The sequence below is a fragment of the Cricetulus griseus genome, chromosome 6 (assembly GCF_003668045.3).
Source record: "Cricetulus griseus strain 17A/GY chromosome 6, alternate assembly CriGri-PICRH-1.0, whole genome shotgun sequence".
NCBI classification, from domain to species: Eukaryota; Metazoa; Chordata; class Mammalia; order Rodentia; family Cricetidae; genus Cricetulus; species Cricetulus griseus.
The window spans coordinates 48,428,208-48,451,383 of record NC_048599.1 but is presented as its reverse complement, the minus strand read 5'-3'; the positions used below and the strand labels follow the sequence as shown (position 1 = coordinate 48,451,383).

The window sequence follows — 23,176 nt, the reverse complement described above, 5'->3', positions numbered from 1 at the left end:
GGTACTTAGATTCAATCCCCAGGACAATTTATCATTTATGGGCTGTTAAGATGGTTCAACAGGTAAAAGTTCTTTTGTGGTGACCCTTTGTTCTCTCCACAAGGAGTGAAATAACTCCGAGTTGTCCTCTGACTTCCATGTGCACAACATGGCCCATACATTTTAACATTTACACACTAAATTTCATTTTAAATAATTTGGAGGGGCTGGGCTAAAGTAATGGCACAGCGATTACAGTACTGGCTGCTCTTGCACACCAGTTGGGCTCCATTCCTAGCATTCACATGGTGACTTACAACGGGATTTGGCAGCTTCTTCTGGTCTGAGGACACTGAGCAGGCTAGAGTGCACTTAGGTACACAGCCAAGATACTCATAAATATGTATCTTTAAAACAGGGAAAAAAATTTTTTTGAGTACATACAAGACAAAAAAAAAAATAATAAAAACCCAACACATAGACAAAAGACAAGCATTGAATACTAGGACTCCATTTTCTTTGAACAGTCGTTCTACCTTCTAAGCTGTTTCCCACTGTTAACATCCTTTGGTGCAGTAAGCTTCACAATTCTGATGTTGTTTGTCCTTTCAGTGTCAAACCTAAAAACCCACCATTGTAAATAATAGTCATGACTTATATTTCCTTCTCATTGGTCAACTTTTTTAGATGGTTGAGTAATGGGAGTGAAGTAGAGGTCTGTGGTTATTCCTATCTCAACATCACTTGTTTTAAATACTACTTGATGACTAAATTTACCCTGTCAGGGGCTTCTCTCTCAATCCCATTTTCTCACAGGTTTGTGCCTAGATGCCACTAATGAAATCTTATCACAGCTCTGACAGCTAGCTATACCTTAACAACTTACTTTCAAGATTTTGTCTATTCAGGACAACACACAAAATCAGCATGTCTCTTCAAACTAGAATTTTTGGGGTACTGAATTCATCCCATGAATGTCTTTCCTCATTGCCTTTAATTTTTCATTTTCAGAGTGGAACCTTAGGCCTTTGATTGGATTCCTATTCTGTTATCTGTGATGTCTATTCTTGGTTGTCAACTTGTCTACGTCTGGAATCAACTAAAACCAAAGCAGCTGGGTACACCTACGATAGACTTTTCCTTTTCAAAGGCAACTTGATTTGTAGACCAGGCTGGCCTTGAACTCAGATCCACCTGCCTCTGCTTCCCGAGTGCTGGGATTAAAGGCGTGCACCACTAAACCTGGCTGAGATTTTTTTCATTAAATCATTTGAAGTGGGAGGACCTACTTTTTAATCTAGAACACACCTTCTGCTGGCAGCCTATGGATATGAAAGAAGAAAGTTTGTTCTTTGCCTGCTTAGAGGGGCTGGCAAGTCCATTCCTTCACTGGCATTAGAACCTACTTCTTCAAGACTCTGGCAAATACTAAAGACCAACTGAGACACCTACCCTTGTGGACTAACCTTCTGGATCCTTTGACTTTCCAATGGTAGACAGCCATTATTGAACTAGATGGACCACAGCCTGTATGTAAACCATTCTAATAAATCCATATGTACGTACGTACGTACACATTGTGTTCTAGAGAACTCTTTAATATATACCAAACTCTGGTATATAAAGTTATATCAGCTTCTACCTTACAACTTTGCTGAATTCATTCACTACTTACTGACCTTATGAATTACTTGCAACTTCCTGGACATATGATCCTATCATTTGCAGATATTTACTAACAATATTATCTTCCCAAGTGCCATAGCTTTGGCTTGCAACAAGAAGTGGAAAAAATGACAGTGAACACAGGAACTTGTTATGCTGTTGGCTGTACAGCCACTCTTCTCACAGTGCTAAAGATTTAATCCAGCTTTGCAGATACAGGGCACATACTCCATCACTAAGCTACAGCCCACTAGCTGTACATCACCAGGCCCTAGCTGAGGGACTTTTGTTTAGAATTTCCTTCTGTGCCTAGTTTGCTCATGGAAGGAGAGTGGATTTAATCAAATGTTCTCTGTGTTGTTGAGATAACCCTGACCCTTTACCTCTGCTAATGTGATTTTCTGGAGCTACAAAGACATGCCAAGAAACCCAACACTTCCATGGTTCACCACTAGTCTTGCTGTACTAAGTATTACAGTGTTGCTGACAATCTCACCATCTAAACAAAGTGAGTACAAGAAATCATGGCAATCCCATTTAAAAGTCAGGTTACAGTATGCACATGTGTGTGACCCTGAGAAAAAATTCTAAGAGTACCCCACCTTTAGTGTTTGCTTCATACAGATCTGCCTACCCAAGTGATGCAACACTTAGCATATGAACGTTTCTTTCCAAAACTGACCTTTAAATTTAATGGATAAAAAGCCTTATAGTCCAAACAACAATAAAATATTATAGGGAAGCAGCTAAGAGTATGGTTAGTTTTTCAAAGTAATCCCTTAACTATTAGGCACTCATCAAAGACTTTTCTAAAGACAAATGGGTGTATCTACTGCATGTATGAACAGTCTCTTAAGAGTTTATTATAAACCAGCTTCATAGGCCACGGGGGGGGGGGGGGGGGACGGGGGGACGGGACACGACTATGTACAGCCTTTTGGGAAACAGCAAGGAGCTGAGGAGAACCAAGATGAGTCTAGGGCCTTGGAGGGCACATTCCCCAGGGAGGGAGCCCTGAAAGGAAAACCAGACGATCCAGGGAGACTCCATGAACAACAAACAGGTCTGTATTAACTCGGCCCAAGGGAATGGGACCCACACCTCAGTGGAGCTACTGCCATAATGCTGTTCGAGGATCAAAGCAGACCTGAAGCAAGAGAAAGTTTAGTCAGAACCTGATCTGTAACACAAACTCCCACCACCACCCCTTCCCACAGTCTGCAGATAATTATCAAGTGACTACAGGGATGGATTGACTGGGCTATGTCCATAAAAAACACAAATGCAAAACCAAAGAGAAAGAAAATGGTCATGAAATCTGAACATTGTTTATCTTAAGACCTACTATGACTTCATGGAAAGAACACAGGGCTGGTAGTCAGGATATTCTCTGAGCTTTCTGTTTAACAGACTCACTGTGTAGACCTGCTGTCCTCAAACTCAGAGATCCACCTGCCTTTGGAATGCTAGGATTAAAGGCATGAGCCAGTATATACCCAGCAAGACTCTCTTAATTAGTCAAGGGCATCAGATAGTCTCTAGTGTGATCTCAGGGACTCTCATCTTACATCCAGGGCTGCTGGACTAGACACTGAACATACCTCTGTTCCACTAGGGAGGCAAGGCCAACCTGTTAATGCTTACTCCCTCCTCTCTACTTTCTGGACACAGCTATCCTCCAAGAGCTCAATTCCCTAAATTTGAGGCCCAAAAACAGATCTGGTCTAAAGCCAAAGTCACTACTGTAGGCACTTACCTCGCATCCCTGGAGGAGGAGGTCGCATTCCAGGAGGGGGCATTCCCATTGGAGTTCCTCGGCCAGGAGGGATCCCCATTGGAGGACCCATAGGAGGCCTCATGCCAGGAGGTGGGCCCATCATACCTGAAGGAAAAAAGTCCAAGAGACCTCTTAAAAGCTTGGAGGAAACATACAAAGTTGTATACCAAGTCAGACAGCCCAGTCTATCCTCTCAGCCTCTACAAGCAAAGGGGGCTCCTAATGGCTCTTATCCAGCTAGTTCCCAACTCAGTCAGCCAGGCTGGATCTCAGAGTAATCCTGCTTAATTACACAAACTCATCATCAGTTTCAGTTAAGGATCTATTTCATCATGAATCCAGCTAAGGCATTTTGTGACTAACTAGTACTGGTCTCCTCTGAAGATATTTACCTGGAGGAGGCGCCCCTCGGCCCATAGGTGGAGGAGGACCCCCACGACCAGGTGGGTACTGAGTTGGGGCTCCTGCAATACTGGCTGTGGCTGCAGCTGCAGCAGCTGCAACAGTGCCTCTTCCTTGTGGAGTCATCACCTAAATAAATAACAAAGAAGAATTAAAACACTAGTCAACACATCCATCTTCCCACTCTTCTCCCCAGTTGCCTGAGTCTGAAATCTCCTAACCCTACAACTCACACCATCAGACTCCCCATGTACAAGGATACTATCAGGAAGCCTGAATGCCCAATTTCCAGCCTCTTAGCCTGACATTATTATTAAGGGCTCCCAATCCAACCTGGGAAAAGCACTTGCAGTTAAGACTGGTAACATAGAAAAAGAAAAGTACACTTACTCTCACAAGAACATTTTGCTAAATTCAGTTGGCTGGAATACCTTTTGTATAGCTCTTCAGACAAACCCTGATAGCCTGACAATCACAACTCATTAGGAGACTGATTGGTCAATCTGGACGCTTCGTCAAGCTGCAGATTCTCCCCTATCCTTTTGGCTACCAGAAACTAGTAGTATTCCTCCAGTGCCTCACCTGCTGTGATGGGCCTCCAACCCCTCGGACTGGCCCAGCAAGTCCTGCAGGAGCCTGGGGCATGGGGACACCAGCTGGGATTCCTCTGCCAGCAGCCCTGCCAATACCTGGCCCCCCAGCAGCTCCAGCAAGTGGCACTCGGGCAATACCAGTCTGTAAAAGTTAAAAAAAAAAAAAAAGTTGTAGAATACTATTTTAACTAGGCAAAGATGTTTTACATTTGTTTATGCTGAATTTGTTTAACAATGTAAGGATGTCTGATGTCTGACTGGTCTAAGAGCTGAACAGCCAATAGCTAGGCAAAGAAAGGATAAGCTGGGCTGGCAGGCAGAAAAAATAAATAGGAGGAGAAATATAAGCTCAAGAAAGAACAGGAGGAGAAAGAGGGGGTCACACCTGGGACCAGAAGCCAGACAGCTAGAGATAGCAGAAAGAGAAGGTAAAAAGCCCCAACACAAAACATTAAGAGATTGAGTTAAAAGAGCTAGCCAGAAACAAGCAAAGCTAAAGACTGGGAATTCAAAACTAGTAAGAGCTGGTTGGTGCCCCCTCACCTCCCTCATAACAGGGCCTGGTACAAAAGATTCTGAAATGCTCAGTGACCTAAAGAATTCTAAGTACACCCTGGAATAGCACTGCTAAGAGTCTATTGGATTTATAAGGCACCTAAATAGTACTAACTATATTACTAACATACATACTGCACCATTCTTCTTCCATGCAAGAACAAGAACATAACTATCACCCCTTAAAAGGACTAGAAAGTCTAGAGAAGCATGTCACTTAATATCTACATTCATTCCTATAAAAATACAATAACACCTGACCTGTCAACCGAGACAGGAGATACATTGACTCTGATTCTCCCTTGCTAAGTGACAGTGGTCAAATAATATCTCTGGTCAAATAATATCTCTGATACGTATTTACAAAGAAAAGGGCTGTAGAGTTCAAAATGAGAAATGAGATAAACTACTTTCTTCTCAGCTGAGAGGCTATCTGTAAGTCATCAGCAGGACTTAAATCAAGAGGATAACTGAAGGATGTTTACAAACTGAAAAGGCAGAACAAACTTTTTCACATGTTACAAAGAAGCATGTGTGTGGATAAAAATAAACAAGGGGAGCTGATGAGGCAGCTCAGTGGCAGAGTGCTTGCCCAACAGTCCAAACAAAGCACTGCAAAAATTAAAACAGACACATACATACATAAATGCAAGCTAAGAATATTCTCCTGATTAACAATATCTTAAAATAAAAAGAGAAAACATTTGGTTAGGTTCTTTTTAGACAGCTCTATTTATAAACATACTAGGTGTTTGCAGAACCAAGATCATCTCGGATCAAATGTCAGGATTGCCATTTACTAGCTGTGACATCTTAGGCAAGATGTCAATAATAAACAAACTTAGTTTATTTCATCCATAAGGTGAGAATAATTTTTCAAAAGCAAACTAAAATCTTATGATTAAATAAAGCAGACGATCAGTAAATACTACTCTGCAATACCAAAGCATCCATAAAGTCTATGATTTGGAGCTGTTTGTTTCTGAGACAGGGTCTTACTATGTAGCCCTGGCTAGCCCTTAACTCAGATCCACTTGCTCTGCTGGGATAAAAACTGCACCAGCACATCCAGCAGGAGCTACTATTTAAATTATTTCTTTTTGAGATTATAATTACAGTTTTCCCCTCCATCCAAACTATCCCTCTTTTTTCATTATTTGTTGTTACATAAATCTATAGAGCTGTTAATTTTTATTAAGTGACCAAATGGCCTCAGGTAGCTCCCCTGCTAACTGGGTTCCACTGAGGAGATTAAAGTCACAAACCCTAGCTCTCTCCGCTCATTTGCTATATGTAAAGGAGTGCACAGTGCCAGTGCCAGAGTACCTAAATGAGCCTAGCTCCAACGAGGGCCTCCCTTCTACAGGTTTCAGGAGAGACTTACATCTTTGGGAGGAGGTCCTTCTACTGTCATGGAGACCAGGTTCTCCCCTCGAAGCAACACCAGACCGAGAACTCGCTTCTCTTCCCTTTCTGCTTGTTTGGAGTTCTTTGGCCTAAAATTGAATTTTTAGATGAAAAAGTATTAAAAATTAGGGAACAATTAGGGTTACCCAACTAGGAACCTCCAAGGTGTGCTTTATATTGTATACTGTATACTGTACACTGACAAAAAGTATATAAACTTTCTAAAACAGGTCCTCTGGACAGTATCCCAGGCTAAGTGACCTCATATGGCTAGAAGGCTGGCTGTTTTCTACCAAGCCAAGAAGATGCACAGACAAGACACAGGACACAGGACACAGGACAAGAACAAGAAAGCCCAGCCCTATCGAAGATACTTCCACAGTCAATCAAAAATGCCTTTCCTGATTTTCTTTGATGTTACCTCGTTCCCTGTCTTCAGCTTAAGATTTCATATACCAGAGGCAGGTTAAACAATTCCTCATCAAAAGTGAGTACCCCCCACTCCACATTCATGCAGTCACACCAGGAACAATTCAACTTCAAGCTCCAATTCCACCCTTCACCTTACATGAGAAACAGAAGGAATAGAGGAAAAGGGAGGAAATTTCACATACAAAGAAGTTGAATTTTACAAGAGCCACATAGACATTTCACATGGGTGACCTCAAACCAGAACCCACCCCAAACACCAACAACTGGAAAAGATGAATGAAATGCAAATGTAAACTAGGAAAAAGTAACTGCTAGATGGGAACAGTAAGCCAAAGCTACAGTGTTTGTTGAGACAGGGTTTCTCTGTGTAACAGTCCTGGCTGTCTACATTCTGTAGACCAGGCTGGCCTGGAACTCAGAGATCCACCTGCCTCTGCCTCCCAAGTGCTGGGATTAAAGGTTCAAAGTCTTTAAAATAAAGAATATCCTGATTTTTAAAAATAAGCCTTTCATGATGAAAAAAAAAAAGCAGGTTTAAGTTTTTAAGTTTTTGTCATTAATTTGGAAAAAAATTTAGCAGCACCTTTTTAAAATCAGCTTCGTTTTTAAAATGGAAATTCCACAGTGATGGCCCTACTCTAACACATACCAGGCATCTCTGCATTTTTATTCTATATCTGACCCTGGGCCATAAAAGACTCTCAAAAAGAATTTAGGGAATTCAATCAGTACATAATACAAATGCTGCATGTCAGGAGTGTGCATATGACCACACTTAACATATGACATGTTGAGCCTCAAGATTTCTTGAATATATAAGTCAGGACTGAAATAGACCACATTGCTTGATGGTCCTGGACTTATAGAATTGCAGCAAGTGAGATGAGAAAACATCTCCAATTTGTTCAGAAAATGCCAACAAAAATGACTGGCCCCAAACCCACACGGGGAGCAGAGCACTTACCCTGAAGAGGGTCAGAGGCTTCTTAAAGCAGTTTCAGACCAGGCTGCAATAGGAGAGCCCTTTAGGCTACAGCTTTACAAATAGGTAATGAGGCCAGAAAATCAAGCTCTCCCCCCTCACACACCTGTGGGGAGAACATGAGAGCCCTTTACCCCAGTACCCAGGGGCATGCAAACTCAGAAAAATTAAAAGCCTAGCAGCCCTCCTCACCAACTTCTACTTTGCTAGAATTGGAGAGCAAGGTTTTCTGGATTAAGGAAGAGATTCCTTAGCAGCTAACATTCCCCTTTAAGTTTCTCCCTTCAAAAGCAAGTGAGCAAACAAGAGCACCTAGCTGAATGGCCATCCCACTCTTGGCCCGCCCATCCATCCAGTCCATCCCAGTTCCTTCTCCCTCCCAACAGCCCTCTCCTTACTTGATCTTCCTGAATTCATCACAGTCACAGAGGATCAAATTCATATGCTTGTCAAAAGCTTTGAAGGTCCCGATGAAGATCCGGCCATCTTGCAGGATGCACCTCATCCTGTAGTCAATGTGCTGCAGCATCTTGCTGCTCTTACCCACAGTCTGCAAGGAGAGAGCAGGGAGCAGTGAGGACTCACTCACACACTTCTGCTCTTACCCACAGTCTGCAAGGAGGGAGCAGGGAGGACTCACTCACACACTTCTGCTCTTACCCACAGTCTGCAAAGAGGGAGCAGGGAGGACTCGCTCACACACTTCTGCTCCCCGCCCCCATCTTCCACCACAGCCTACTTTTCTATTCCCAACCTTCTCAACAATTTCCTGACATCTTCCAAACAAGGTCCTTTTCTGAGACTCTTATCAACCAGCTTTAGCCTTGATTTCTGCCCATTAATGTGCTATTTTCCCTGCCCTTAAAACAGGCAATCTCCCTGGGACTACAACTTTGTCTATGTTGTATCTGTCTCAGGAGAGTTAAAGTGTTCACAAACTAATCAAATCCACCCATACTAGACCTAGTGGGCATTAAGCCATCCACCACTATATAGACTCAGTTCTACGAACAACTAAATCCATCTAAACTAAGAACTGGAATTCAACAGGCACTAAGTGGATTCACTTAATTAAGGAAAAGCTTATTACCAGAAAGTGAAACCAGCTCTGAAGCAAGAACAGGAGTAGGGTAACTTGGGCAACTTTTCTGGGCCAGAGTGCTAATTAGTTTGGATACTTAATAGTCTAATATATATATATAATATAATAGTCTAATTTTTAATTAAGGCAAACAACATTCTCTATCCTGGTTCCCAATGTAACTTTGCAAAAATAAAGGCGCTTATACACACCCCTAGGTGAACAGAGGTATCTGTGGTAGTCTCTCTCAGAAACGTATCAGTTACCCACAACTATAACTGGCATTATGTCACTTTTAACTACCCAAGTTGTCTTCTCTGTACCAGGAACGCTGTTCACCCCTGTGAGCATTACCCAGCCCTAACCTGAAAACCAGATTTTGTATTTTTTTCTGCTTAAATAATCATCTCAAAGAGCTCTGTTACTAGGATCGGCGTATATCGGTCCAATAGCTAATATTTAATAGCTATGTATGGCTAGGCCCTTGAAAAGGATTTATCTCCTTTAATCCTCAAAACTGGGTCCACTGTCATTCCTTTTTACTGACCAAATAGACGACCCAAGCTGAAGGTTAAGTAAGGACTTGTCTCAGTCAACTCTCAAAAACAATAACCTATTTTCGCTACCTCGGGTTTCTTCAGCTACTTAACTAGACTAATATTTTTGGAGACATTCGAGGCATTTGTTACATTTGCTCTGTAGCCAAAACTGGCTTCAAAATTCAAGCTCCTCTGCCTACTATGCACAGAAATTACAAATTTCGAGCACTGGCCACTTTTCCCGGCTGACCTTTCTAAACCTAAGTCCATGAAGCCTGTGAAAACTCTTCCAGCGATGTCTTACTACCAAGAGGGAAAACAAGATGCAGGGACTTCAGCAACCAGGTTCCTGACAATTCGTTGCCTTCTACTGGGCCCTCTCGGTTCTCCAGATTTCTAACCCTCCCTCGTACAGGGGAGCGGGGCGCTCCTAAACAATCACTTGGGCGTCTGCTCTGGACCCGTCCCGCCCCTCCCCCTGCCGTTACTTTTTTGCCTAAAGCCGAACTGCCATAGAGAATCACATTAGCCCTGCACAGAGCCAGAAACTGAACCAACGCACAACTTATTTCAGGGTGCAGCCCCAGCGCCTGACATACCCCAACATAAAAATACGCGTAGCAGGGTCGCGCTCTGCATGCAAACACTCTCCTCCACCCTCCCGCTCCCTCCGCCTCTCCTCCGTCCGGCCCGGTGTCCCCCGGTCGGCCGGAGGCTCGCGTCCGCTCCGGGAGCCCGGGCACACAGCGACCCGGCACACGTTTCCAGCTACCGAGGCCGCGGAACTGTAACCGCAGAGGCGCCGGGCCACGCACGGCGGCCTCGGTCCCCGGTGCAGCCTTCCCCTCCACCCGGGCCCAGCCGCTCCGCAAGTCCAGGCCTTTGGCGCCCGGATTAAGCGGCTTCGACCCCGACCTTGTCGGCCACGGGCGGCTTCAACCCACGGCCGCCGCCAGCCACCGCCCCACTCCGCACCCCTGAGCGCCCCGCGGCCAGCCCGCGCCTTCTTACCATGGTGGCGGCTCCGATGTCTCAGATGCCCGCCGGATTCGCTTCCACAGAGGCCTAGTCGCCAGCCAGCAGCGCGATTCCCGCCGCCGCTAACGGAAATGCAGCCCGCAAAGTGCCGCCCCTCGTGAGGCTACTTCCGGCTCGGCCTCCGCCCCGGAGTTCCGGGCCCTGGTAGCAGTTTAGGGCGTGGAAAGGTGTTGACTGCGGCCGGTTTGTTTGGGGTTTTGTTTTTGTTTTGATTTTTTTGGTGTGTGTGGTTTTGGTTTTTTTTTTTTTTCTTCGTTTTAATTTTATCGAGCTCTCCCTCTCGTTTTGTTTTGTTTTAGAGACTGTGTCGCCCAGGCTGGTCTTAAGCTCCGATCCTCCTACCTATAGCATCCTTAGTACCGACGCGGGCGTACACCATCATATTTGGTAATAAACATCAAACTGAACGCCCTTGAAAGCATTGGATCCTCGTTGGACACACACCTTCCCAACTTAGTCTCCGCGAGGGTGGCGTGTTTCTCTCCCCGGAACCCCTCCCCTACTCCAGTTCTTGAACCCAGCGCTCTCGTGAACTCACTCACAGAACTCACTCTTACTGATTTTCCCCTAAGGCTTGAAATGTTCTTTCATCTGTACCTTTGCATTTGCTTTTGTCTCGCCCTTTCCTCTTCATGTTTAGACTGAAATAACACTGTCCTGGTGAGGACTTCCCTGATCGTCCTTTCTCTTTATAGATAGGTAGGTAGGTAGATAGATAGATAGATAGATAGATAGATAGATAGATAGATAGATAGATAGATAAGAAACGAGTCCTTCCCATTTTTTGTCTTTAATATTGATTGCTATCTGACATGCTAAGCGGTAGTCCCCTCATTGTTGGAGGGGTTACCTTCCAAGACTCCCAGTACCTTCTCCGAGTCACAGTACCAAACCCTGAATATGCTGTATTTTTTCTACATATGTATACTTCAGTGAACTTGTGCTTTTCCACTTAAAGAAAGCATATTTGGGTACCTTTGAATTGCCGGCATCACTAATTAAGTGCTTTAGGACTATTAACAAAACAAGGACCACCTGAACACAAACACTGCAACGCAGGTCAGTTGATCTGATGATCCCTCTAGCTACCGAGAGGGTAGCGTATGCAGTGTGGAAACCTACACAAAGGGAAGATTTGTGGTTAGGGCAAAAATATGGTATTTCCTCATGCTAGTCACAATGGTGCATGACTTAGAACATTAAATGCTTAGTTCTAGAATTTTCCATTTAATATTTTCAGACCTATAGACTGGGATAAGAGATGATTACTGTCTATATTCTTAAGTTATTTTATTACCCCATTAGAATGTAAGCTCCACTAGAGTATAGTGTTTTATTTGCTTAGATCACTGCTTAGCATAAAGGCTCAATAATTATTTGCTGAATGAATTAATCTTATTCTGCTCAGTGACTTCTAACTGTTGTTTATATGCCCAGGAGTTTGTAATTTATTCCTCTAACCTTGTTTTTGTTTTTTGGTTTTTTTTCCTAACTTTTGGTCTTTTATGTAAAGCCACTTGCTTAATTGCTGTCCAATGTTGAGAACTGAATTCTTAGCCTTATTACTCTGCCTCCAAACCACTTCCTTAATTAAGAAAACAAGCAATGAGCCGGGCGTTGGTGGCGCACGCCTTTAATCCCAGCACTTGGGAGGCAGAGGCAGGCGGATCTCTGTGAGTTCAAGGCCAGCCTGGTCTCCAGAGCGAGTGCCAGGATAGGCTCCAAAGCTACACAGAGAAACCCTGTCTCGAAAAACCAAAAAGAAAAAAAAAAGAAAACAAGCATGGTGCTAGGAATATGTCACGTTTGGTGGAGTGCTGTGTAGCCCAGACAAAGCCCAGGTTCCGTCTCCAGCACCACTTAAATGGGGTGTGGTAACATATGCCTATATTCTTAGCATTCAGACAGTGTGGTGGGCACACCAGGAGTTGGAAGCCAGCCTGGACCACACAGGCACCTGTCTCAAAAGCAACAGCAGCAAAAACAGAATAAAGTAATGAGAACATGAAGTATAGCTAATTCCTTTCTTGTCTTTCATAATCTAGCTGTCAGCAAATCATATGGGCACCACATTCAAATTTCTTGAATATAACTATTGTTATTTGTTCCATGGCTGGCACCACTAGTTCTAGCCTCCAGCATCTCTGACTTGGATTACTAAATGGGTCCGTTTGTTTTGTTTTGTTTTGTTTTGAATTTTTGAAATCCTCAGACTTTGCCTTGGGCAACTAAATTTATTAGCAAGAAAACCTTTGTCAGCCCATCACTGACCAACAAAATACATCGTTAATGAAGGATAACAAATCTGTCACTTAATTAATAAAAAATAGCTTGGGCTGGTCTTGAATTCAAGTACTACCGCCACAGGGTTTTTCTGTAGCTTTGGATCCTATTTTGGAACTCCCTCTGTAGACCAGGCTGGCCTCAAACTCAGAGAGATCCACCTATCTCTGTCTCCCAAGTGCTGGGACTAAAGGCATGCACCATTACTCTCCAGCCAAATAAATATTTTCTAAAATGCTTCAACAAATTGTGCATCTGGTGACTGGGTAACCTGGTTGCAACTAAACAGCTGAGTCAGAGGCACCAAACTATATTTTCATTCTGATTCTGCAACCTTGGGCATGCCAGTTCATCTTGCTGGGCCTCCATGTCTCTGTCTGTAGGTTGATAGGTATGGGACAATGGAAATATCTCTTAGAATGGTGTGTGTGAAGAGGGCATAGACCTGAGGTGGTAGCATTTCCTTGCTAGGTCTGAGAAGCAGACCAGAAGTGCAAACTGGAGACTGACTAATGGGGCAGGCTGCTGAAGGAGATGGCATTGAGGAGAGTGCAGGCTGAAATTTCCCCCAGGAGTCCCAGGAAGTCAGTGGGAGGTAGACAGCAGAGTAAGCCATCCTCTGAGAGAATCCCAGTATATTTTAGAAAAGAATCCCTCTGGCTGCAGTGAGAGCAAGATAAGGCAAAGGGGCCAATTAAAAGGACTCATTTAGAGTGGGACAGGGGTGGCACTATCTCGCAGAGATCCGCCTGCCTCTGCCTCCCGAGTGCTCAGATTAAAGGCGTGCGCCACCACCGCCTGGCCCTTTGTTTTTTGTTTGTTTTTTGTTGTTGTTTTGTCTTTCAAGACAGGATTTCTCAGTAGCATTGGAGCCTGTCCTGGAACTCGCTCTGTAGACCAGGTTGGCCTCTAACTCTCAAAAAGAAAAAAAAAAAAGGAAAAAAAAAAAAAACTGAGCCAGACATGTAGCACATGTTTACAATCCCAGCACTTGAGAGATGGAAACAGAAGGATCCGGAGTTCAAAGCCAGCTTCAACTACATAGAAAACTCATAGCCAGTCTAGGATTCACAAAACCCTGTCTAAAAAATAAGCAAAACAAAAATTTATTCAATAGCTACTAATACCATGAATTGGGATACAAAATTTCTTACTTCAAGAAGCCTGTGTTTACTGAGAAAAGCAGTAAGTCAGAGGAATAACTATATAGTGCAATAGTACAGTGACAGGAACAAAAGAAAGCTAACTAGGAATACGGGAGTGGTGGTATACAGCTTTGGCTAGGAGATCAAGGCAAGACCCTCTTAGGCCAGTGACTGGATACAGCTACTGGTACTGTAGCTCTGCTCTAAAAAGACAGACAACCACACGACTTCTGACTTCCTAAACTCACCCCAGTCCAATGCTGCTCATCACACCCTCTTTCGCTTGCAATGTGCCTCTCCAAGGCTCTGCAGCATCTCTTCCACATTTTCAACCTATCTGATTTCTTTGCCAGTATATTCAGCGGTAAAATCCAATCTCAATGTTTTCACTTACTAGTTTATTTGGGTGCATCTCCAGTGTTGCAAAGTGTATTTATTCTAATATTTTTCACAGCCGTTTACCACATACACACACCTCAAAAATCAAGTGAGCCTCTGCTAATGCTGGTTTACCAGACTTTAAAGTTCAGCCCTCTACTTTCCCCTAGGTTATTAAAATGACAAAAACCTCTCCTTTAAGCAACATTAAGATTCACACATCTAAGCTTTCCTCTTCACAGCGAAAAGCAATGCTGTCTGGATCTAAAGAGGTAGAAGTAGGGCTGGAGAGATGGCTCAGAGGTTGGGAGAGCGCTGATTGCTCTTCCAGAGGTCCTGAGTTCAATTCCCAGCAACCACATGGTGGCTCACAACCACCTGCGATGAGATCTGGTGCCCTCTTCTGGTGTGCAGGCATGCATGGGGGCAGAATGTTGTATACATAGTAAATAAATAAATCTTAAAAAAAAAAGTAGAATGGGAAAAGGATGAGAACCATGGCTGCTAGCTGTGAGCATCCCGCCGAGCCAACGGTAATATAGCTAGCAAGCAGGGTGACTTGGGAATTGGTCTGTGGTCTGCACAAGCAGTGTATCAGAGTGTAAGCTGCCTGTTAGAACCCGACTTTGTAGATCTTGCCAGTCCTCAGGTGTGCCCCAACACTCAAAGAAAGGATGCTTTATCCTTTTGAGAATACAAGTAAGTAAATGACACTCTAGAAATTTGGGGGTTTCATTTCACTTGTTTCTTTGTTAAGGATTCTAGACTCTCATGTCTCAACCTGTCTGGAACTTCTCTTTAATTAAAGAGCAATGCATATTTAGCTGTTCTCTCAATTTCTGTATTAAAATTCATGAACAAGACAAAGGTCTATTACAAAATGGGAATATGGAGTTAACCTCTTGTGTACATCATTCATATCTGGAGGCTATATAAAAGGATAATAGGACACTTAGTAATGGGTGGTAGTGATTAAGCAATGAGAGGCTCTCAGCTTGCTAAGAGTTATTTACCATCTCTTTTAGAAAGAAACTAATTTTTAAAAAAATGTGTGTTGTCATATATGATTTTTAGACATAGAGCAAAGGATTACCAGTATACAATCCACACTGCCAGAGGAGCTAGGAAACAAGGACGACCCCAAGAGAAGATTGCATAGTCCCTCGAAGAAGGTAATGGGGACAAGAACCCCTGAACAAAGTGGGAGGGGGAGAGGAAGGAGGTGGAAGAAGAGGAGGGGGGAGGAGAACAAGAGGACTGAGACAGGGGAGGAATAGAGGAGGGCAAGAAAGGAGATGCCTAGATAGAGGGAGACAGTACAGGTTTGGAGAGAGGTCTGGCACAGGGGAAATGTTAGGGGATCCACAGGAATGACCCCAACTAAGAAGCCAGGCAGTGGTGGAGAGGATGCCATTGATGTCCTTCCTCTATAATGAGATTTATACCTACCGTGGTTACCATTCCTAGAGCCTTCATCCAGTTGCTGTTTGAAGCAGAAACAGGCACCCACAGCTAAGCACTGAACCATACTCCTGGAATCCAGTTGTCGAGAGGGAGGAGGGATGAGCAAAGGAGCCAAGATGGTGCTGCAGAAACCCACAGAAACAGTTGACCTGACCTAGTGAGAGCATGGAGACTCTAGTCATAAAGCTGGGGAAATAGCATTGGACCAAACCAAGCCCTCTGAATGTGGGTGCCAGCTAGGAGGCCAAGACAGTCTATGGGACCTCTAACAGTGGAACCATTCTTTATCCCTAGAGTGGACTTTGGGGGCCCCATTCCCATGGAGGGATACTATTGCAACTCAGATACAGCAAGGAGGGCCTAGGTGCTCCCCCAAATGATATGATGGACTTTGAAGGTCCCTTGTGGAGGGCTTCACTATCCCTGGGGAGGAGCTGGGGGGGTCGGTTGGGGGAACTTGGGAGGATGGGAGGGCAAGGGAATGGGGGGATGGATATGTAAATATGAGTAGTAATTAAAGAATAAAAATGTGTGTTGAAAGAGAAGGCTGGGGAGGGGTGGGTTAGTGGACACTGTTAGATGGAGAGAAGGCTGGGAGGGGTGGGTTAATAGATACTGTTAGAGGGGGCTGGGGAGGGGTGGGTTAGTAGATACTGATGGGAGAGAAGGCTGGGGAGGGTGTGTCAGTGAACATTGTTAGATGGAGAGAAGGCTGGGAAGGAGTGGGTTAGTGGACACTGTTAGATGGAGAGAAGGCTGGGGGTTAGTGGACACTGTTAGATGGAGAAAGGGCTGAGGAAGGGTGGGTCAGTGGACACTGTTAGAGAAGGCTGGGGGGTGGATCAGTGGATATTGTTTGATGGGAGCAAGAAGTTCCAGGGGTGGGGGGGCAATGAGATGGTTCAGTAGATAAAGGCCCTTGTGCCAAGCCTGACAACCCAAGTTAAATCCCTATCACCAGAACCCACATGGTGGAAGATGAGAACTCCAGTTTAAGGGATTCGACACTTCCTTCTGGCCTCTGTGGGCATAAGCACAAAACGTAGTTCACAGACATACATGCAGGCAAAACACCTATACATACAGAATAAATTGAAATTTTTTAAAGTTTGGAGATAATACTAATTAGATCACAAGCTCATTCTCTGATGTAAAGTGAGTGCATCCTACATGAAATAACAAAACATTGTTTTGTCAAGACAAATTGTTTATTATTATATATAAATTTATATATTATATAGACACATATATATTACATATTATATATGTGCACCAGGACTTTAAAGAAGAGAAGACTATCAAAATGGTAGGGATGATGTTGCAGTGTGGTTTTGTTTGCCTATCTTGTACTGGTGAAAAATATTAGAAATGTCAAAAGAATGTCAGTTTAAAGAAACTAAGCTATTCTCAGGGGAAAGGGTTCCTTCCTGCTATCATTGTGGCCCACCAGAACATTGCATCTGGGAGTGCCACAGGGGTCCTCCCCTGGGGTCTTATCTGCAAAGTAGGTGACCACTGGAGGTAGGGTGTCCTTCTCTTGTGAGGGAAGGACAACCTCCCTCCCAGGAACCCAGGCTCAGGTCAAGTTTTAAAAAGATCGAATACCCTGACTGTCCTGGACTTCGATGAACGCAATCAGAAAAGAGGCCTCCTCCCCTTGAGGACTGGTGAGGTCCTGAGCTCGTATAAACTCCTGCCTTTTCCATGTCTGTGGATGAGCCCCGGTGCAGCAAGCAGCAAAATTACTTTCCTTTTGGACTGGTGATACATCTTCAGCCCCAGCCACCATTCCCCAGTTTGGCCTTCCAATCCCCAGTTCTTACTGGCATTCACAGCATGCCTCAACCAGCTTGGTTTACACCCCCTTTTACCTACATGATAGACAGATATCTTTTCACCCATCCTTTTCTGATCCCACCTAGTCATCCCATCACCCCCCCACCTATGGAGAACTATCACATCTAAATCTCAGGTCCATTCAAGGCTCTCTGAGACTCCAGAGGCTCTTACTGCACTCATAACCCCAGGTGCCCTGGCCCATCACGGTCCAGAGCCGTCTAATGACTCAAAGCCCCTCCCTCTGGTCTCTACTGCAGACTCTACAGCACTCAGTAAATGTCATCTATTTCTGGCCGATTGCTAATGACCACTCCTATCACAATTACTCTTAAGGACCACAGTTGTGGGCTGGAGAGATGGCTCAGAGGTTAAAAGCACTGGCTGTTCTTCCAGAGGTACTGAGTTCAATTCCCAGCAACCACAGAGTGGCTCACAATCATCTATTATGAGATCTGGTGCCCTCTTCTGGTGTGCAGATATACATGGAAGCAGAATGTTGTATACATAATAAATAAATAAAATCTTTTTTTTTAAAAAAAAGGACCACAGTTGTTACTTTTCTATTGCTGTGATGAGACACCGTTGGTGAGAGTACTGTCTTACAGTCTGGCCCAATCAGGTAATGGGTACAAAGGGAAAGTGTATAATAGAAAGTCTCAAGAATGCTTAGGGATTAACAAATGGTCATAAAACAAGACTGGGAGGTATATAGAATATTGGCCCTTGGTGGGCCAGCTTGATAGAAACACTTCTCATGCTTCCTTGGTTTCCCTAACTAAACTCCTGGCTGCCTGCTCTGCTGTTGTGTCCCACCTGATTTCTCCTCTTTTGGAAGCACAGTAACAGACAGTTGCAGACATCTAGAGCAGAGAGAAGTGGAAAACACTGCTGCATCAACAGGGAACAACACTGGGAGGTTTAACCAGACTTCAGGGTCCAGTTGTTTATCTCAATCTTTAGACCTGGTGGCATGGGGCTTCTCCTCCTTGGCTCTGCCCACTGGCAGCTGTGGCTGTCTTGGTTGGTCTAACAGCTTAAATGCCTCACCAGGTGCTTTTGGAGTCTCAGCTCACAGAATCAGAAACCTCCACTCTTCTCTTAGGAACTCCAGAGCTTTAACCTCTCCAGACTTGAAGTCCCAAAACCTTACTGCCAGGTCATAACCCTGAGGTCTCTCTGTCACCTTACTGTCAGGTCATAATCCCGAGGTCTCTCTGCAGAATTCTCATGTAGAGACAATTGACATTACCTACTGTGTGCCACTGTGTTTACAAGAGTTCCTACTCTCCCAACATGAAGTCACCTGGTTCACAGATGGGAATAGTTTAATGGTGGCAGGACACAGAGGTCATGAAGCAGGACCACTTGAGGTATTCCACATCAGTCCAAAAATATGAATTAATTGTCCTCACTGGGGTTTCCCAGCTAGAGACAAGAATGAGACTTCACATGACTCCATTCTGCCTATTTTTCCACTGTAACCCATACCCCGTCAGCTATCTCGAGAGATGATGGTTCTCCTGACTGCCCATAGAACCCTGATAGAGCAATCCCAACAGATGGCTTGGCTTCAACTCCAGGCTGCCATCATTCCCAATCCTACCTTATCCTCAACATACCCCTTAGGATACTCAACAAGCTTTATATTAAGGTTTCACAGCCAACCTGGGGGAGTGATTGTGGAGTCCAGAAAAGAAGCTGTTGTTCTTTCCGCATGGAAGACCCTTAACAGTGTTTAGCAGGCCACCAATTCAGAAATTTTTTAGTTCTTGTAGTTTGTTCCCAACTATAGTCAAGCCACTGATGTAGAAGAAACTCAAACTAGTAGAATGAATGTTACAGGATATTTTAATAGACTCACTTAGGAGACATTAAGTTACACAAGTAGAACTTAGCTAATGGACCTACCTCCAAAATACCCCAAAGGTAAGTAGTGTTGTAACCAGGCCTTTTAGAGATAAGTGAAATTTATGATGCTGTTTGTTCACCAGGATTCACCAGCCATCCGGTCCATTCCCAAAGAACATACCTCTAACAGGCAGCTCCAGGAGGCAGCATAGAGTCACCACCAATATTAAGTCTTGAACTGCCATAAAGCTCCCAGTTCTCTTGAGAAAAGTATAATCCTAAATGGCAAGAAAACTCCAGGTAACAGCTATTTGTAAAGTACAACACTGGTGTACTAATATAAAGAATCCTCAACAGAGGAATCTAAAATGGCTGAAAGACTCTTAGTACAGTGCTCAACATCTTTAGCCACCAGGGAAATGCAAATCAAAACAACTCTGAGATACTATCTTAACCTGTCAGAATGGCTAAAATAAAAAACCAACAACAGCTGAAGAGGATGTGGAGAAAGGGGAACACTCCTCCATTGCTGGTGGGAGTGCAAACTCATTCAGCCAATTTGGAAATCAGTATGGCCGTTTCTCAGTTTACCTCAAAATCCAGCAATTCCACTCTTGGGCAGATGCCCAAAGGATGCACAATCATACAAGAACATCTCTTCAACTATGTTCATAGCAGCATTGCTTGTAATAGCCAGAACCTAGAAGCAACTTAGATGCCCCTCAACTGAAGAATGGATAGAGAAAATGTGGTACATTTACACAATGGAGTACTACTCAGTAGAAAGAAACAATGGAATCTTGAAATTTGCAGGTAAATGGATGGAACTAGAGAAACCATCCTAAGTGAGGTAACCCAGTCTCAAAAAGACAAACATGATATGTACTCACTCATAAGTGAACATTAGACATAGAGCAAAGGATTACCAGCCTACAATCCACACCTCTAGAGAAGCTAGGAAACAAGGAGGACCCTAAGAGAGACATACATGGTCCCCTGGAGAAGGGGAAAGGGACAAGATCTCCTGAGTCAATTGGGAGCACAGGAGGAGTGGGGAGGGAGGTAGGAGAAAGAGGAGGGGAAACGGGGTGGGGGGAGAACATGGGGGATCAGGAAGATCGAGTTGGGGGAAGAATAGAGGAGAGCAAGAAACAAGACATCTTAATAGAGGGAGCCATTATAGGTTTAAAGAGAAATCTAGCACTAGGGAAATCTCCAGGGATCCACAAGGATGACCCCAACTAAGAATCTAAGCAATAGTGCCCTTCCCCTATGAGACTTATGGCTACCTTAAATGCCATCATAGAGCCTTCATCCAGTAGCTGATGGAAGCAGAGGCAGAAGCAGAGATTCACAGCCAAGTACTGAGCCAATCTCTTGGAATCCAGTTGTAGAGAGGGAGGAGAGATGAGCAAAGGGGTCAATACCACGCTGGGAAACCCACAGAAACAGCTGACCTGAGCAAGTGGAAGTTCATGGACCCCAGTCTGACAGCTGGGGAACCAGCATAGGACTGAGCCAGGTTCCTTGAATGTGGGTGTCAGTTGGGAGGCCTGGGCAGTCTATGGGGCCTCTGTCAGTGGAACCAGTATTTATCCCTAGTACACAAATGGGCTTTGGGAGCCCATTCCCTATGGAAGGATACTCTCTCAACCTAGACACATGGGGGAGGGCCAAGGTCCTGCCACAAATGGTATTTCAGACTTTAATGATCCCTCATGGGAGGCCTCACCCTCCCTGAGGAGTGGATGGGGGTGAGAGAGGGGGTTTGGTGGGGAGAATGGGAGGATGGAAGGGAGAGGGAACTAGGATTGGTATGTAAAATAAGATTGTTTTGGTTTAAATAAAAATGTATTTTAAAAAAGAGAAAAGAAGAAATAACTCTAGCAATATCTTGGCTGTATAAATCTTCCATCTGCCCATGTGGCCAGATTTGCAGTCTCCTGTCTGTTTAGATTGTTCAGAGTGTAACCTGGGGCCAGGACCTGAAAAGGAGATTGAAGGATGATGGTATATACAGGAATGCACAAGCCTGCAGAGTATATAAGCTAGAAAATCTTCTGTTCAAGGCTGACTCCTTTTTGAGCATTATAACCCGAGCAGGAAAAACACCATTAGAGAGCTTTTCCTTCATTAATCTCTGTGCAGAGTGATTCCTCACTGGAAAGACACACTGTTTCTATTACAGGACAATCCTGTCACTGGAATTCATGTGTCGAGAGTTAGGACTCCATAACCAGAAGCTTAAAGCACCTCTTTGTTTGAGCCTTTTGAAAATCTGTCTCCTCTTGTGGTGACATCCAGGCAGAAGCCACCCACAGATGCCCTCCAGATCCCTGTGAGTAACCAAGACTCTCTTACTTTTTTGAATTCTATGATATAATTTTACAAGCTCTCTCCTCTTACTCCCCAGAATTCCGACATGTTCCGGTATAACCAGTTTCTTCAAGGAGACCTCTAAGACTATTCCTAGACAGAGGTCTTCATGTACCTCAAGATATAGTCCCAGTTTATATGTCTGTGTAAAATTCAAATGTGATTGTACTGGGGCCTGATCAGTGTTATTTTATTCAGATACACCTGTCTTTCAAAGCTGACCTATTTCTCAGAAAGACAACTTCTTTTACTCACTACAGCAGTGCCCATGAATGCCTTGCCATCCCAACATTCCAATTGGGCATGTCTCATAAGAAAGAGAGAACTATAGGAACAGAGCACAGCAGAATTCAGAATGCCAAAAGCCACTCCACTGGTGGGTCTGTCCTGTGACAGAAATGACTAAGAAACCTACAGCTGTTAAATTGTCTCTGCTTGGTACATCTGCCGAGGTCTCATCTACAACTGCACCAGATTATCTCCAAATTATCGGTTATCAGTGATAATACCCACTGCTTGGTCTAGTGCTACTCCATGGGGTGAAACTATAAAAGCACTCCCCTCCTAAAGTCAAATGGATAAAGAGAAACAGGACAAGAAGCTTGCCTGTACACTCCCAGGATTGACCCAGACACACTGTGGAAACCAGAGCCGTGAACAAAGTGACAGTGACCAGGAATTCCATAAAGGCATCTGTAGTGGGAATTTGGTTCCACCAATAGTTTCTGGTCTTAGGGTGTGGCTTTGGTGTGGGAAATGAAATCCCACTACAGGCATCTACCTTGAACTTCGGGTTTGCAATTTTCATAGCCCATTTTACGTTGGTTGGGCACTTTATTATCGAGCACAAAAACCTAACACCGCATGCGGAAGAGAAACATATGGCAAAAAGGTCAAACATGTGGAATGCTTTTACTTTATAATAACCTGCTCCTGCAGCAGCTGGTCTAGTCCTCTCAGACACATAGCTTCTGTGACCTTAAACTCTCCCATAAAACCCTACCTCTTAACCACTTTACCACCCCACAGTACGTTATACCAGGGATCAAACTTCCAACAGATGGACCTTTGGGGACAAATAATACAAATAATACAAATAATACAAATAATACAAATGGGGATATCACAGTTATGGTCGCAGCATCTCAGTCTCTGAAAGATTCTTATAGATGTCATAACAGAATGGCACCCAAACAAAGCTGAAGACAAAGACACAGAGAAATCTCCAGAATCTCGATTATGGTCCACATGTGGTGGACCACATGTTCCATAATAGGAACAAGAGCCCTGTCTGATTCAGGAGACTCCTCTCAAGAGAATACAATATTACAGAACATGTTTGCCTTGAGGAGTATTCCAGTTATGAATTGTCTCTATCTCCTGTGGGAAGAAA

At 44.1% G+C, this 23,176-nt stretch overlaps 1 protein-coding gene across 1 annotated transcript; it reads right to left on the bottom strand.

Annotated features, from left to right (window-relative positions):
• Positions 1 to 2,686: 2,686 nt before the first annotated feature.
• Positions 2,687 to 10,573, bottom strand: Snrpb (small nuclear ribonucleoprotein polypeptides B and B1). The gene is made up of 7 exons (XM_027421818.2): positions 10,424 to 10,573; positions 8,191 to 8,342; positions 6,356 to 6,467; positions 4,406 to 4,558; positions 3,814 to 3,952; positions 3,401 to 3,526; positions 2,687 to 2,791 (listed from the first exon to the last, which is right to left on the bottom strand). Exons 1-7 carry the CDS (start codon positions 10,424 to 10,426, stop codon positions 2,781 to 2,783), a joined length of 696 nt encoding a protein of 231 aa, XP_027277619.1. The 5' UTR covers positions 10,427 to 10,573; the 3' UTR covers positions 2,687 to 2,780.
• Positions 10,574 to 23,176: the final 12,603 nt, after the last annotated feature.

What these genes read in the sequence shown, in the direction of transcription:
- Snrpb (XM_027421818.2), bottom strand. An exon ending in GATGAATTCAGGAAGATCAA is followed by an intron (nt 6,468 to 8,190) that starts GTAAGGAGAGGG and finishes ATTCAATTTTAG; the next exon opens with GCCAAAGAACTCCAAACAAG. An exon ending in TTGGAGGCCCATCACAGCAG is followed by an intron (nt 3,953 to 4,405) that starts GTGAGGCACTGG and finishes TTATTTATTTAG; the next exon opens with GTGATGACTCCACAAGGAAG.